Source organism: Ptychodera flava, chromosome 8, assembly GCF_041260155.1.
Source record: "Ptychodera flava strain L36383 chromosome 8, AS_Pfla_20210202, whole genome shotgun sequence".
Lineage (NCBI taxonomy): Eukaryota > Metazoa > Hemichordata > Enteropneusta > Ptychoderidae > Ptychodera > Ptychodera flava.
The window spans coordinates 35,859,563-35,876,226 of record NC_091935.1 but is presented as its reverse complement, the minus strand read 5'-3'; the positions used below and the strand labels follow the sequence as shown (position 1 = coordinate 35,876,226).

The following is a 16,664-nucleotide window of genomic DNA, read 5'->3' as shown; positions in this document are numbered from 1 at the left end:
TTTTACAATTACCAGCTAGTATTGAACCTCATGTTGAGTTTCACAACTATGGTGACAACCAGTGTACCCTGGTAACACAATATCAACACACTAGATATAACTAGACTTCAAACCAGGTTGACTGTGTTTGATATGAATAAACCGCCAACCTTTTATAGGACGAATGTTCTGAAAAATGCGTAAGTTCAGCCGGTGGCTTTTAATGTGAAATAGGGAATAGGTTATTGGCAAATTAACAGCCAAAAACAAAATGGATACATATTCTGTATTAGTTATACTGAGATTGCTTTCAATATATTTCACACCATATATGTTAGCATCTTGCAAAATTAGACCAGTATTGATTGGAAGGTGAAGTGTGTTTGTGTACCATTGTTTTACCCTGAAATTCAGACTTGTGTGCCTATTTTATTAATAACTATACAATTGGAAATGCCCTAAAAATGTTGGAAATTAGAAGAGAATGTACAATTTATAAGAAAATAAAAAAAATATTGTCCAAATCGGACTGATATCGCGCAATATGTGGTCATAAGTGTTGATTCCATAATACCGGGGGCGGCCATTTTGGATTTATGCAAATTAGGCATTGTTCCACTCCTTGTGTATTTATTTATTTACTTATTTACTTATTTATTTAACTTATTTATTTATTTATTTAACATTACAGACATTTGCACCTTATAAAATCATGAAACAAGTATTGATTAGAAGACATAGTGTGTGAGAATACCATTGTTTTACAATTATGTTCCTGTTTTGTAAATAAAAACAATGGAATTTTTATAAACACGTCTAAAATATGATGAAAATGTACAAGGTACATGGAAATAAAAAAAAATTACCAAAATCGGACCAATATTGGGCAGTAAGTGGCCAAAAGCATTGAACCTATAAAACCGGGGCGGCCATTTTGGATTTATGCAAATTAGGCACTTTTCCACTCCTTGGATTTTGGAAGACTTTTGATATGTTTTTCTATGGGTTTTTCTGAGGTGAGTAGTGAAAAAATAAATTCTGTTGCAATTTGTGGTGGGTCATTTCATATTTTGACTGGACTAAGGTGACGATGATGGTGATAATGATTATGGTGATGACGATGATGATGATCAATGTTATCCTCCTCCAACTTTTGTCTTTGTGAAATAGATTCCATCTCTACTGCCAACTGCTTGTTCTCAGTATCTTTCTCCCCCTTTTCCTCCTCCCCATTATCATCATCATCATCATCATCAACGTCATTATCATCATCATCATCATCAACATCAACAACAACAACAACAACAAAAAACAAAAACAACCTCGTTAATTCATTTTACGTGACATGGAACCTTAAAGGCCCATGAGCTTCAACTCTGTGAAATTTGTCCAACATCAGGGTACCTCCAATTTTCTCAGACATTCCTTGCAATCTGCAAATTGGACGATATAGTCATTAACTGTGCCTCAACAACATTTGCTTGTGGCAGAATAGGCAAGAAGTTGAACAGATCTTTGTTCATTTAAAATTTTCTGCCATTTTCAAATTCTTGCCATGTTATATGTGAAAAACGGAGAATTTTTTGACGAAGTGGAGTGAATCCCTTTCTCGTCCATTCAGTTGGTTGCACCATGTTGTATTTGTAAAGATTCAAATGTGTACATGCACAATGTACGCTGTTTATCATGTAGTTGCATGGATAATTATACTTGAGTAAACATCTCAGAACGTTTCTATGAACTAATTTTATTCTAAATACAAAATCATGAAAATAACGTCAAAAGTTGCAGCTCATGTACCTTTAAAAAAATTTTGAACTGTGCTTCCCTTATTTTTCTTCAGGTTGTTTGAATGGCAGAAAATGCTACACAACACCATAATGTGCCGCTAACCGGTAAACTTTTTCTTCCTTCAAGCCAAGTAAACTGTCTTCCTTTTACCTTCCTTTTCCATTAGACTTTAGATGCAGATGAGGTGTACCTGTTGATGAAGAAAGAGTACCGGATTTCCCGGAATATAAGATCAGCATGGTTTTTCAGTTATCTCAACAACATCATCCAAGTCAAGTCAGAAGAAGACCTGGTATGAATGTCCCAGCTGCTACGGGACTGTATAGATTTAATCCTTATCCTGCCAAGAGCCAATGTTACTGTATATCACTTGGTTAAAACCAGTGAGGAATAGCATGGCCCATAGGTTGCATTTCAGCAAAGACTTAAACATTTGAAGGCCTCTGAAAAAATGAGTATTGATTTTGACAGACTTAACCCACTATAATATACCATGTCAAGAAGGTGAAATACATAAAGGTTTTAGCTCAATACATGTACTGCTGTTTACTGACTCAGCAAAAAAGGTACTGATAGACCTGGCGGGATAAGGGCTAATGCTGGGGGTCTTTCCTACCCACGAATGTTGTGGCTACTACAGGACTGTCGTATCTATGAAATGACTATCCTTGCTACATGATTGACGAACTGTCCCAGCTACAAAGGGAGTGCTCTAGCTACTATCATGATATATTGATATTATTACTTGACTGTCGCCTTACTGTATCCTAGCCAAACACTGTTATTGTGTGAAAGTTATCCCTGCTTTACAATACAGAGGAAACCATATCAGTTCATTCCTCGTTGTCATCATTATATTGAATAGGTTCTTTCAGTGGCTGTCATACCTATCCATTGAGATTGTCTCTTGTCGTCATTTTTCAGATCAAGTCCAAAGAGGAATTAGAAGTGTTGTCGGTGATTCCAAGGAAAGATGGAAAGTCACAACCTTCGAGCAAATCTTGTAAATACCGCCTCATCCCAACATCTCATGTTACCTTCCTAGCAAGATGCTATAGATTAGTGTACATACTGGATCTGAGTCCTTCCATGTCATGTGTGGTAAGTCTCTCATAGGCTACTCATAGTTTTTGCCTTATCAGCTGTTATTAGCTGGCCAGTAAAATTTAAATTCAGTGTATATTAACTCAAGAGTTTACCTAAAAACAATGAAATTTACATTTTTCAAAAAAATGTATTTGTTGACAGTATGGTTTTAAATACTCTTTTCACATCCATTTTCCTGTACATGGGTTGACCGACTCTATTGTAAACAATAGGGGTGTCCCAAAGTCTGGTCATGAAAGGGTCAACCTGTTCACCCCAATTCACTGTAATCAGGTCCACATTCACCATTTGATTGCAGTGGGTTTGGCCAAACCATAGTGGTTTAAGGGCCAAAGAAGTAGATTTTGTGTTAGAGCTTACAATACACCCATACCAACAGTTGATAAATACATATATTTTCAGGATTCACTGGTATACATTGTCTACTGTATTGTGTTGCTTTTGAAACTGAGAAAAAAACCCATGATGTCACATGAGTGTGACAAACTGAAAATAAACGTTTACATAATGTTGGTTGGTAGCTTCCCAAATATTAATAAGATTAGAAAGAAAAACATATTGAAAGTAAAGGAAGTTGATAAAACAGCATGTGACCTTTTCAACCCATGCTGTGGATGATGATTACAGGTACTTAACCTCTTCACCCCCAATTCCATACGAACAGGTCCACCTATACCACTATTGATAACAATTGGGTTGGGTCAAACCATGGTGAGGAAAGGGTTAATGCATGCATTGCTTGCATTCAATAAACAAAGCTTACTGCAAGCTCTTGATGACGGTACATGTGAGTGTACAAGAAAGTCAAGGTTTTTATTGTGTCAAGATTTAAATGACATTTTCTGTGTATTTTCATAAATGAACATAAGCATGAGTAAAGTCGAGAATTGCTGGAACTCTGCTGTTGTATTTTTAACTTAGAGTTCTAAAAAGTTAAGCTTTTAAGCTTCACTGATTATAGGGCTTTTATTCAAGTATCGGGAAATCCTGTCTTTAGAGGAAGAGGTCTATTTTGGTATGACCTTTGACAAGGAAGAAGCTATATACCTTACGGTTCCCAGAATGTTTACAGTTCTCACTATTTTTTTTTCTAGGATATTTTGTCTGGTCAAGTTAGCTATGACGAAGTCTTTTCACATTTTAGAAATTGTCTGCTTGGTCTCATTAAACCAGTAAGTATACCGGTAAATGTTTGTTTGAAGAAAAACTTGTATATTCCATGATGTGAAGTAAGTGAAAATGCAATATTGATAATGACAAATCATCATGACATTGAAACTCTTGAAAATATCAATACAATTTTCATATACGAGTACTGTTTTTTCTGATTGCATGCATGAGATGGTAAAGTTTGCCAAAATTGAAATCATTTCATTCGAATGACAAACAGGAAGAACACTTTCCATTATGTCATTGTTTAAATTTTGCAATTCACTCCTCGTGTGCTTGGATGAAAAGATGTCTACAAAATGAAAGGGTTAAAGGGTTAGATTGCGCAGTTTAGTATTTGGAAGTATACATAAATGGCTAAAATACAGTGATATGATTGGTTGAGATGTGAAAATGAAAGTGTCACTGTTATATTCGCAGTTTAGCACAGTTTGGACATGTCAGAGCTCTCAACTAGAGAAAAACTAGTTTCTAATGTTTCATGCCAAAAGTATGATATACTTTTATAATATAATAGCAATAAACTACTCAAATTTGAGCAGTTCACCCCATATATGCACTCGGTATGTCATGAACTGGTCCAAACCTTGCATATACCTGTCACTGGGAGTGATTTATTGCTTAGAAGACAACTTTTACCCATTCAGTAATCATTTTCATATTTCAGTTGCTATTGTAGGACTACCTGATTAGGACTTGTTCCTTTGATGTTTTTTGTATAAGTAGCTCAAAGTCCAAAAATTTTCATAATAAATGTAAGAGGTCGTAAATTCATATGTTTGGTCAGGAACAGTTGATAAGCACAAGCAGTAAATAACTAGTTTTAATATACTTCTGTAGCATTGAGAATAAGTCAGACGATGCTACAGATATTGTATTTCAAACCTTTTTGCAGGATCAGAATAGAAGTGTCTGCCCTTGTCAAGCAAAATTAATAAAATTTATCAGTAGCTAAATGTTTGTTTATTGCCTCGTGTGAAGTTTTTAGATGGTTAATTGCACAAAACATGATTCATCTTGCCATATTCTGAATGTATTACTCTCTACATAAAGATAATTTTGTATAATTTTATCACAGTTGGAAGTTTATTTGTATATTAATTGTTATCTATTATTCAAGGCCATGGCAATAAGTCTATAATTTTGCAACCATCACATAAAATACCGTTGTACGTCATCAGTAATGCACATGTTTTTTGTCATTGTCTGTTCAGTTTACAGTTCCTGGCAGCAGTTTGTTGCTGTCTCCACAAATCTACGTAACAGTGGTTGCATACACACCTTTGATGTCTACACACACACAACAGGTAGGTTTTCTAATCCTAGTTCTGTATTGTCAGTTTGAGGTAGGGATTATTCTTGTAACTTTCATTCTTTCTGATAGAAGGCACTAAGATTTGCCATTTGCTACATGAATGGTTTATTGGGATCAGCCTGCATTTGATAGTCTGCATGTTTTTGTTTTTCTGACAGAAAGCATCAATCAGTTTGATCCTATCATCGCTTAATCCTTGAAAGTTCAAAATTCATAGTACACAACCCCATGAAGTGATTCACATGGTGTCTGGTATGGATAGTTGTGGAACACTGGGCTCAATCTTTTCACAAAACAAACAGATTCATAGGGGGCTCCAACCACAGTGAACAAAAAATGGGACCCCTTAGATCATAATGATTTGTAAAATTGTTCTTCAGTCTTGCTACAGTTGCCCATTTACTCCATAGTATGAATCAATCTATGCCCATGGATCGTGTATGTCCAGGACAGTGTTGATTAAAATGGTGTGTGTTCTAAATTCTCAGGTTATAGTTCAAGGTTGTCTCATCACCAAAGACAATGTCAACTCACTGCTGGAGAAAGTACAGTCAGATCTTGACCAGTTTGAGACATGTCTCTTTGAAGGTAAGTATAAGGGGATTATGATGCTGGATTACTACATGTCAATTATTCAGAATAATGCATTCACAGATTCATGAGTGGGTAAGGGAATATGTATTTTGACATTGCGTACAATTTCATTGGAATTGATGGATGATAGGTTGGCATCTCATAGGTGTGAAATAGTCCCTCTGTCTGCAAAGTGGACATTGTTTGCTAAATCACAGGTTATGTGCCCAAATTTGAGAAGAAAGATTTGCTTTTTTTGAGCTCATAGTATATGTTCTATGTGTGCTTCTCACTTTGATGTTACCTATGTGTATTATATAGCTATAGTTTTCTCTACATACACTGAAATTAAGTAACTATTTGTGAAATCAAAGTGATGCTGCTATTCACATCACATGTATATTGCTTTTGCAAAATAATCACACTTCCAATACTTCTCATCAATCCCCAAGTTTTGTTGTCCTTTTATATTGAGTGCACACAGTGAAAATGTATACAGCTAGGATAGTTATCAACCAATTTCATAATTCATTTGATGATGTGGTTGTTATCCTTGTAGAATCTGTTCAAGAAGCTGATGTAACATTGACATAAGAGTGTTAGTTGATAATTGTAATTGATTTAAAGCGCAGTGGTCGTCGCGCTGCGCGTGCGTGATTTTTTTGTTGATAAACATAAATTTTTGTAAACATAAGTCTTCTCAACTTCAATAGGAGTGAGATGGGAGCAGTCCCCCACTTTGTTAAGGCCTTTGTAAGACTCAACATCATGCAATAGTAAAATATTAAGATCGGAAACGAACTTCAGTAGTGTATTTCTATCTATAAACTCGTGTAGAGCTACGAACATTGGGACACTACACTCAGCACAGTATGTCGCTGAGTTTACTGCATGCAGTCACAGTGAACAAAAAGGTTTGATCGCGCGCGATCACGCTGGTTGTACACAATGCTATGTACAGTACAGTGAAAATACATAACTAAAATGATCAACATTGCCTATATATGTAGACCAGCAACAAGCACAATGCCTAACACAAAAATTACACTCAAGACCATGATCGGCAAGCCAGAGCAGGACACGGGAGATGTTGTTGGGAGACGGTCACCGCGTTGACGTACACGGATATAGAGAATCCGGTCCCATAACGTACCGGCCCGCTACGACTTGGCCCACAACCAACTGTTGATCACCATGTCTTACTTCTCCTAGTATTACGTGGTAAGAAATAGTAAAATGACAGGAAACAATAGACAAAACGAGCGGGTTTTCGCGGCATTTGGCAGGAAAATTGCACGGCTACACCGTGCATAGACGTATCGAGAGATCCTGTGCCCCGGTCCTGTGCACGGTCATGGCAGTGATCCAACCGCTAGCTGGTGTAGGCCTACCGGTGCTGGGCAAACTTCGTTGTTGTACCTCCTGATTGCCGGGTAGGTCTGAATCCTCTTCAAGTGAGATAACCCCCACATAACAAGAAGACCTATGAAAGGTCCTTCGCTTGACTTGATACCTGTACTCGGAATTCTCGTTTGCACCCCCAAGCGGGGTAAACTTTGTAGTTGAGTTGGATTCTCCACAGCCGAGTGTAGCGCGTCATATACCCGGTTTGATACAGACCACGGAACGGAACAGATGCAGAGATGCTTCTTGCTGCAGCGGGCACTGCTCTGCGAGCTGTAGATTTCTGTAGTTTGGGTTGTTGTCTTTGTACTCCTGTCGGGCCTCTTGAAATGAAAGCTCTCGTCCTTGCTAGCGATGTCGAAAACTAGAGCCCGGTCGTTGATAGTATGTTGGCGTATACTAGCCCTGCGTACGATGCTGTGTGATCCGCTACAGCTAATCGCCCCGCTCACCACAGCCCTGCAAAGACCCGTACGTAGGGTCGGTGACTTCAAATCCATTTTGGAACTTGACGTAAAAAGCCAAATTACTGCCGAAATTCAGCGTTCTTGGGCCCAAGTCGTATCCCTGCCTACCTCAGCTACTCGATCGCTTCCAAAAATGCCAGTCTTTTATTCACTTATCGTAAATAACCGTCGATGTCGGCAACTCTCTCGCTAGCCCTGCGTACGATGCTGTGTGTTGGCCGCTAACACACAACACAGCTAACACACAGCATCGTACGCAGGGCTAGCGAGAGAGTTGCCGACATCGACGGTTATTTACGAGAAGTGAATAAAAGACTGGCATTTTTGGAAGCGATCGAGTAGTTGAGGTAGGCAGGGATACGACTTGGGCCCAAGAACGCTGAATTTCGGCAGTATAATTTGGCTTTTTACGTCAAGTCCCAAAATGGATTTGAAGTCACCGACCCTACGTACGGGTCTTTGCAGGGCTGTCTAGCTCTATGGCTCGAGCGATAACAGTAGCCGAGCCCCATTCAACTGATTCAAGAAAATCATGAGCAAATGTGATCCCAATCCAGCGTGCAATTATTGTTCAATATTCAGCAGATATTTAACTTAGATTAATTGGCCTTTTATTGCGTGTTACATTTGGATAGTTGGTATGCTTGTGACAGATCAGCCGCCATTTTAACAAGCGGCAATATCGCAAACATTACAATCAACCCGTAATATGTGCGGCGTTCTTGGATTTGTTTACAACAGAGGGGGACCCCCTCAGGAGGATGCGCAGCGCGACGACCACTGCGCTTTATTTAACAATTAATAATAATATCACATTTTTTATGAGAAGAAGACTATAAGTCTCTCCTTTGTTTCTTATTCAGCATCAATGAAGAGTGTAGGAATCAACCCTTATCTGGCAGAGGTTGATCAGCTGACTGGGGGCGTCTTTGATGACATCATCGACAAACAGGCACGGAGTGGGCCAAGACCGGCCATGATGTCAGCACCAGATAATGGCTTGGTTGACATGCTCAGATATGGTATACTGGCTCTCCAGTTACTGCCGGACAACACCAGTGCAGGTAAACACAAAGCAGAATTTCAGCCTTGTAGAGCAGTGTACAGTCTGTCAGGAAAAGAAACACTATATGATGCAAACGTAGCATTTTGCCAATGTAGAACAGAACTGCAGAAATATTTGTTATCCCATGTTTGGTATATTGGCTAGACTATGACATGTGCAGAATATACCACAATCCTGAGTGCAAATACCCTGGTTGCACTCTCACCATGGGGTTCTGTTATTATTATAACATATTTTAAAATAGAAAACCTTAAACAATATGATACCCAGCATAACACGTTTCGACGTCTTAAGTTTTGCGGAATAATGTACCGATTTTCTACTTTTGTAATCAAGTTTGATGTAAATATGATGATGTCATTGACTTCTCATTGGCTACTTAGTGGCTACATTGACTACTATGTTTGCACACCCCCAGTTCTGATTGGTAAAGTGTTGTGTACATTTTTACAAGTCAAATGTTTGTGTGTTTGTAGAGCAGGTCTTGCTCAAGTCTTTTGCTGCAATCACAGCAGGAAAGAACAGAGCAAATAGCTACTCATCGATAATCTACTGGGTCTATGCTAAATTGTTAACGAACACGGTAGAAATGTAAGCAAGCAAGAAAGAAAGTTGAACTATTATTATTTCGCGAAGGAGCTGGAACCGGTCGGAGCTGGCTTGATTGCGGTATTTTGATTCATCACATATGGAGCATTGCATGAGTATCTAGATTTTGTATTTGATAACAACACTGTGACCAGAGACTCAAATATATACATGCCTGTTCAATGTTAAGTCACACTGGTGATGGTAGACAGTAATAAAACAAGTTACTTGATTATCAAAATGCAGTGTACATGTATCTATCATGAAAGCAGAAGTCAAGGTCGCCCAATAGAAAATGCCACCATACTAACAGGATATCTTATGTCTATTTTAGGTATCATTGTGATCACAGATGGCATCACTGGGCTTCCTGACATGGCCATTGCTGATAGTCTACTTTCGGAACTCAGAAAGAACACCATTGCATGCTCATTTATTCAAGTTGGCCGCGGATACCATCCACACTGCAGTTTTGGCAATGTACCCCATGTTGAACTTATGCAGGGAGTAGCAACTGCTACGTTTGGTGCTTTCCTCACTAAGTGTCCTAACTTGGTAAATACCTTTTTGTTCTTTCTTGCATCTGGCTTGCACAGTCATTTTAAAGTGTACTTGTTCAGGAGAATAAATTGTCAAAGTTTTGATTTGTCCAGATGTTGAAATTAATGTGGAATAAGTTTGGCCATTTTATTCAACAAAAACAAGGAAAATTGTTAACCTTTTGAAGATGTCTCAGACGAGAGCTCTGTCGGATGTGACGAAACCTTCTTTGCACAGCTTCCACCTGCAATACATCTTTTTAAAATGCCAGCAAAATTTTCACATTATTCAATTATTGATTTCTTCATTCCAATTTTAGGAAGATAACATGTCCACTGCAATGAATTTGTATCACAGAGCGTTCTTTTCGTGGAATTTTCAAAAAGGTCTTGATGGAATCAAGATTGATCACATCAAAGGTAAGATCAGGCATTTCTTGGACACCTTAAAATGACATGTACCTGTTTTAATCCTCTTTTCTCAGAGGATTCTTTATTCCATTATAATGTGACATAGTTTTATTGTATGGATCTTGCTACTTAGTTTTCTCAGATATGATAGGCTAAGCTGCTGAACTGACATATTAACTGTCATGTAAATCCATCGACAGTAGAAGCAAGAGCTGCAGATCTATGGTCAATCCTATGCCAATCATTTATAGCTATCTTAAAAATTTACAAAAAGCTGATTTTGTTTAAACATTTGAAAACAAAAGGATAATACATAAAATTACAACTACTGAAGACAGGATTGTTACTTTGAAAGATATTCCTAATCTTGTGTATATTTTTCTGCTCTTTTTTGATGTCAAAGCAAAACAGTTTCATAAATTTTGTGTTTGTTAGTCTCAATGTCATTGTAACATATTCTGCTCTTATTTTTTGAAGTGGTACGTATGTTTATTGCTTTCACATGTAAATTTGTTTATGTATGTGTGCGTGTATGTGTGTGTGTGTGTGTGTGTGTGTGTGTGTGTGCATGTGTGAATGTATGTGTGTGTGTGTGTGTGTGTGTGTGTGTGTGTATGTGTGAGAGAGAGTTGAGAGGTTTGTTGTGAGTTTATCAAGGGTTTGAGTGTGTGTGCATGTATCTTAACCAGTGTGTTTGCCAGTCTGCAAATTTTGAAAGGAAACAGTGCTTAAGTCTGCTGATTCCCTCTGCAATTAGTAGCGGTGCTTTCAATTTGATTAAAAACCAGTTGTAGAGAGGTGCCCAATCGTTACCTTCTTTACATTGTTTTGCCTTCCACATTTACTGTTCGTGCCTCTCTAATGGAGGCAAGAAGCATGCTAAGACAAGCAATAAGGACTGGGTGAAGAGGAAGAAAATCAACCAATCCCAATTTTGAGCTTAGTTATCGGTACATATAACACAGAAATAGTTTTCAGATCAACATTTGAAGCCTGTACAGAGTTTGATATGGTGTATCAGAACAAAAAATCAGCACAGATGAAAGTGAAGTACAGCTTTGACAAAATTTCAGAGATGTCTAGCAAGCTATTATCACATCACACAAAATAACTTGTTCCCCTCTCAATGGTCATATTGTATGCATTGTACCCCATGAAGGTGGCTGTAAGCTCATAATCGTCATAGACAGTAATTTGCTCTCACATGTCCTTGTAAGTTTCAGTGTGCTTTGTAATGTGTTTTCCCAGTGATGTCAGTCATGATGCAATCAAGTAGTATTGACCTTTCCAGATAACAGGTTAATTTATAATATGTTCTTCCCCATTATGTCCCATCCCATTGAAACATGCCTGTTTACAATTTCATGATGCCCCACCCCCACTCCCACTCCCAACCCCACCCATTCACTCCATCATGTGTCTGTTCTTTGTCTCTTTCTCTGTCTTTATTGATGATCCACTTCTTACTGTTTGTCCCCTCAGAAAATGTATGGTTACAATTTTCTGGTAAGTCTGAATATTTGCTTATTGGAGGAGAGAAGAATGACCTCTACAAACAGCCAGACCTACCATAGATAGTTTACTCACTTGCGCGCAATGGCTTAATCTGATTATCATCATTCTTCCTTTTATTTTTTTCTCTTTTTTATTTAATTTAATATTTCTCTTATTTTTCTTCTTCTTTTGTCTCAGTGGGGAGATTAAACCAGTGTGCGCAATGAGCAAAGAGTTTACTGGAAGGTCTTATAGCTGTAAAAATCAGCGCTCAAATGTAAACTTGAACCTTCTCAAGAAATTTACTTTATGCTACTGAGCAAATGTTGTCATGCCGCTGGATATGTGTAGCTGCCATTGTCTTGCTATGTGTATCTTAAATCTGACTGCATCCAGCATCCATTCTTTCCCATCCTGATAGTTGCATGTCATTGTTCAGTGTCTGTCTGTATTTTGTCAGTTAACTTGTCTCGTATGTCTTAAAAACATTACACAAACTTACCTAACCCCCCACCATGCTTTTAAGATGAAATGCTGCCAAGATTGAAAGTTAAAGTTGAAGACTGTGGAGGGAATTAAAACCTTGAATCCTCGGATGTTTTGTTTTGAAAAATCATGATATGAAGATTTCCTCATATCATCAATAAACATTGCAATGTCATCAAGGTTCAATATTTTGATGTTTACTTTAGGCAGCGAAATTACGTAGCAGAGCTCAATGTTTACAGATTTCTGTTTTGTATGTGCAGTCTCCTGGTCTGTTTGTTGCAAGTATGTTTTCCTGGAAAAAAAAAGACACTGACTTTCACTTTCACTGCTAAGAATGTTCTGTGCTTATTGTGTTGTGTTGTGAAACGCTGTGTGTGAAAAGCTGGAGCACTGATGTGATTGGCATTTGATATTGTGTATGATTTCAACTTTTCAACATCTGCTACAAGTCCCACCATCAGCTGTGTGTGTCAGAATAAGTTAGGAGATGAGTCTTTTCAGCAGTTTGTGAAAACTGCAACAAGATGGGATAGATGTCAAAGTCAGTATTGCATGTTGCCAACCCAGCCACTCCGATTTCCTGCATGAGAAGTTCAACCACACTGCTAAAGCCAATGACAAACTATAAACTTGGTGGCTACAATACTTGAACCTTCCTACTGCATGCCAAGCCCTTGATTGAGCCCTGTGATACACCATATTGTGGTTGGTTTCATGTGCAGGGAATTGGGGATGACAGGGTGTAGAGTGATTTGAATGTCATTGTCACATGGCACTGAATGCTACAGCTGAAATGCATGGATGGTTGATGTACAGTGTCTTGTGTACAGAAGGGCTGGGCTACAAATATGCCGTGCATGAACTTTGAGTGTACAGCGCCATCAGAAGTAGATAGGAGTAAAGGGAGGACCAATGTATAATCAATATATTTACTGTGTCTCATATGCAGTTGTTCACGACTTCGTCAAGTACAATATTTATGTACATGTATGCATGACATCAAAATCAATAATTTTTGTAAAGAAGTACATGTTACAGACTACTTGAACACTGTCTTCCCTTTCCTCATTCTTCTGCTTAGCCAACCATGCTGAAATGTATTTTTGAAACCGCTCAGAAGTTTTGTTTCCATGGTGTGTTGTCAAGGTAGTCTGACTTCTCAAATAAGCTGTTTTTTTGCCAAGTTCTGCATGTTTGTTCATGTGATATGTATACTCACCAAAAGAGAATATGCAAAATAGCAATAACCATGATTGAACACTCATCTCAAGAAACAAACAAAATTGCTCATTGCTGTCAATTTGAAAACAATCACTCTACACTTCGAAGAATAACCGTGATTTAAAAATAGAAAATGATGATGAAGGGTGGAGAGATTCCAGGATGACCACTGTGTATACATTATAACCTGTTCACCCCTATTCCATGTGAATAGGTCCACACCCATCATTGATAACAATAGGTTTGGGTCAAACCATGGGGGACAAAGTGTCAAACCGTTGTTATATCTTTTACCAAGAGAGTTGCGTGTTCCTTGTTTTGGAGTAATCTGAAAGTGAAAGAAGTAGATTCACTTTGTAGATTCAGTGCCATTTTTTCAAGTACCAGCAACATTTAGAGAGCACTTTCCTTTTTTGATTCACTAACATATCATTCATCATTGCAAATATTCTGGTAGTTACAACATTGCTGTTGCTGCTTGATTTTGGTACACATGCTTTCTCCAAAAAATGGCATGAACTGGATTCTGTGGTGTTCAATTACATTAAACAGCTTCATCCAAAATACTTTCGGTCAATGCGATACTGTATCTGACCATCCCCCTCCCTGTCAAATGTTATCAAAGACAAAACGCCATTCTGTATCTACACAGCTTATACTGATCACAACAGCTCTCATAATTAAAGCGCAGTGGTCGTCGCGCTGTGCATGCTCCTGAGGGGGTCCCCCCTGTTGTAAACATATCCAAGAATGCCGCACTTGGTTACGGGTTGATCATTATGTTTGCGATATTGCCGCTTGTTAAAATACCAACTTACCATATCTAACACGCAGAAAGGTCAATTAATCTAAGTTAAATATCTGCTGAATATTGAAAAGTAATTACACGCTGGATTGAGGTCACATTTGATCATGATTTTCTTGAATCAGTTGAATAGGGCTCGACTACAGTTAACGCTCGAGCCATGGAGCTAAACATTTATCCGTATATGCCAACAGACTATCAATGACCGAGCTCTAGCTAGTCTACGACTTCGCTTGCAAGGACGAGAGCTTTCATTTCAAGAGGCCCAGTAGGAGTACAATTGACAATAACGCAAGCTACAGAAATCTACAGCTCGCAGAGCAATGCCCGCTGCAGCAAGAAGCATCTGTTCTGTGGTCTGCATGAACGTCCGTGTCAAGAGAACCGGGCCATATGGCGCGCTACACTCGGTAGTGGAGAATCCAACTCCACTACGAAGTTTCCCCCGTTAGGGGTTGCAAACGAGAATTCCGAGTACAGGTATCAAGTCAAGCGAAGGACCTTTCATAGGTCGAAAGAGGATTCAGATCTACCCGGCAATCAGGAGGTACAACAACGGAGTTTGCGTAGCACCGGTAGGCCTACACTAGCTACCCGTTGGATCACTGCCATGACCGTGCACAGGATCTCTCAATACGTCCCTATGTGTAGCCGTGCAATTTTCCCTGCAAAATGCCGTGAAAACCCGCTCGTTTTGTCTATTGTGTCCTGTCATTTGACTATTTCTTGCCACGTATTACTAGAAGAAGTTAGAAATGGTGATCAACAGTGGGTCGTGGGCCAAGTCGTCGCGGGGCTGGTACGTTGTGGGACCGGATTCTCTTATATCCGTGTACGTCAACGCGGTGACTGTCTCCCTTATCGAAGCAACAACATCTCCCGTGTCCTGCTCTGGCTTGCCGATCATGGTCTTGAGTGTAATTTTTGTGTTAGGCATTGTGCTTGTTGCTGGTCTACATATATATACAATGTTGATCATTTTAGTGATGTATTTTTACTGTACTGTACATAGCATTGTGTACAACCAGCGTGACCGCGCGCGATCAAACCCATTTGTTCACTGTGACTGCGTGCAGTAAACTCAGCGACATAATGTGCCGAGTGTAGTGTCTCAATGTTCGTAGCCTTACATGAGTTTATAAATAGAAATACACCACTGAAGTTCGTTTCCGATCTTAATATTTTACTATTGCATGATGTTGAGTCTTACAAAGGCGTTAACAAAGTGAGGGACCGCTCCCATCTCACTTCGATTGAAGTTGAGAAGACTTATGTTTACAAAAATTTATGTTTATCAACAAAAAAATTGCACACGCGCAGCGCGACGACCACTGCGCTTTAATCTTTGTGACATTGATTTTCAACTTCAGTGCAACCTTAAAGTATTTTCCATGTGAGTTTGTTTGGCAAGGTATTCCGTAACACTCTACAACTAGTTTGCTGATCTAGTCAAAAATTGAAGAGGATATGCCTGATTAGACTAAAAATCTAAGGAATGAAAACTCAATGGAAAATGGATTATCAATGTGTTAAATGGCTACACAGCCTAGACCCATAGCAGTGGTTCACCAGTGCATGCATGAGTACGGTTTAGGTGTGCCATATCAGAAATGTGCATCTTTAAAGCCTTTTTCCAAAAATATATTATTGAAAGATGTAATCTGTGAAAGTGCTTTATAGTGTTGTAAGCTGGCCTGTTATTATCCCCATACCATGCATTGATTGCATGTTGCTGCAACCATACATGTGTCACATCCATGAAAATCTCTTTTGGCTTTCTGAAAGAAAGAAAAATAACATTATCATTGCTGGCTCAACTCATCAATGTCATCAATGTCATCAAATGGTAATCTGAAACACGTTGCATTAAAAGCATGTGACAAAATGAATAACAACAAAATCTACCAAATCTGAATTCTAAGATTGTTGTGTGTTGTGACTATTTTAGACAAACAGATTTTTAACAAATGATGTTATATTTGTTTGTCTTTGAAGGCCGGCAACATGAGGTGATTTCAGCCGACAAAGGATGGACGTCAGACAGGTAAGTATAGCTGATATGACCACAGGGAAATATCAACATCCTTACAGGAAGTACCGTACATCTTATGATACCTGTCAACCCCTACTCTTCAATGTGGAGATCCAAAAGTGCCATTGAAAACAATAGGCTTGAACCAATGTACAGCAGGTTACAGGAGTCAGTCCACAACTACACCAGCAATCTTTCACAGTGCATTCATAT

The 16,664-nt window shown here is 38.6% G+C and overlaps 1 protein-coding gene across 16 annotated transcripts in view; it reads left to right on the top strand.

The window, feature by feature from the left end:
- The window catches only part of LOC139139192 (KICSTOR complex protein SZT2-like), an 88,515-nt gene that overhangs the window by 5,464 nt on the left and 66,387 nt on the right, over positions 1–16,664 (top strand). For 14 of the 16 annotated variants that reach the window (XM_070708001.1, XM_070708015.1, XM_070708014.1 and 11 more), the window contains exons 2-11: positions 1,937–2,062; positions 2,695–2,871; positions 3,972–4,049; positions 5,262–5,354; positions 5,851–5,950; positions 8,670–8,870; positions 9,795–10,015; positions 10,320–10,419; positions 11,893–11,916; positions 16,415–16,463. In XM_070708001.1, the coding sequence (XP_070564102.1) occupies positions 1,937–2,062; positions 2,695–2,871; positions 3,972–4,049; positions 5,262–5,354; positions 5,851–5,950; positions 8,670–8,870; positions 9,795–10,015; positions 10,320–10,419; positions 11,893–11,916; positions 16,415–16,463 (1,169 nt within the window). The remainder of the gene's footprint in view (positions 1–1,936; positions 2,063–2,694; positions 2,872–3,971; positions 4,050–5,261; positions 5,355–5,850; positions 5,951–8,669; positions 8,871–9,794; positions 10,016–10,319; positions 10,420–11,892; positions 11,917–16,414; positions 16,464–16,664) is intronic. The other 2 variants (XM_070708005.1, XM_070708003.1) reach the window with 1 other exon arrangement.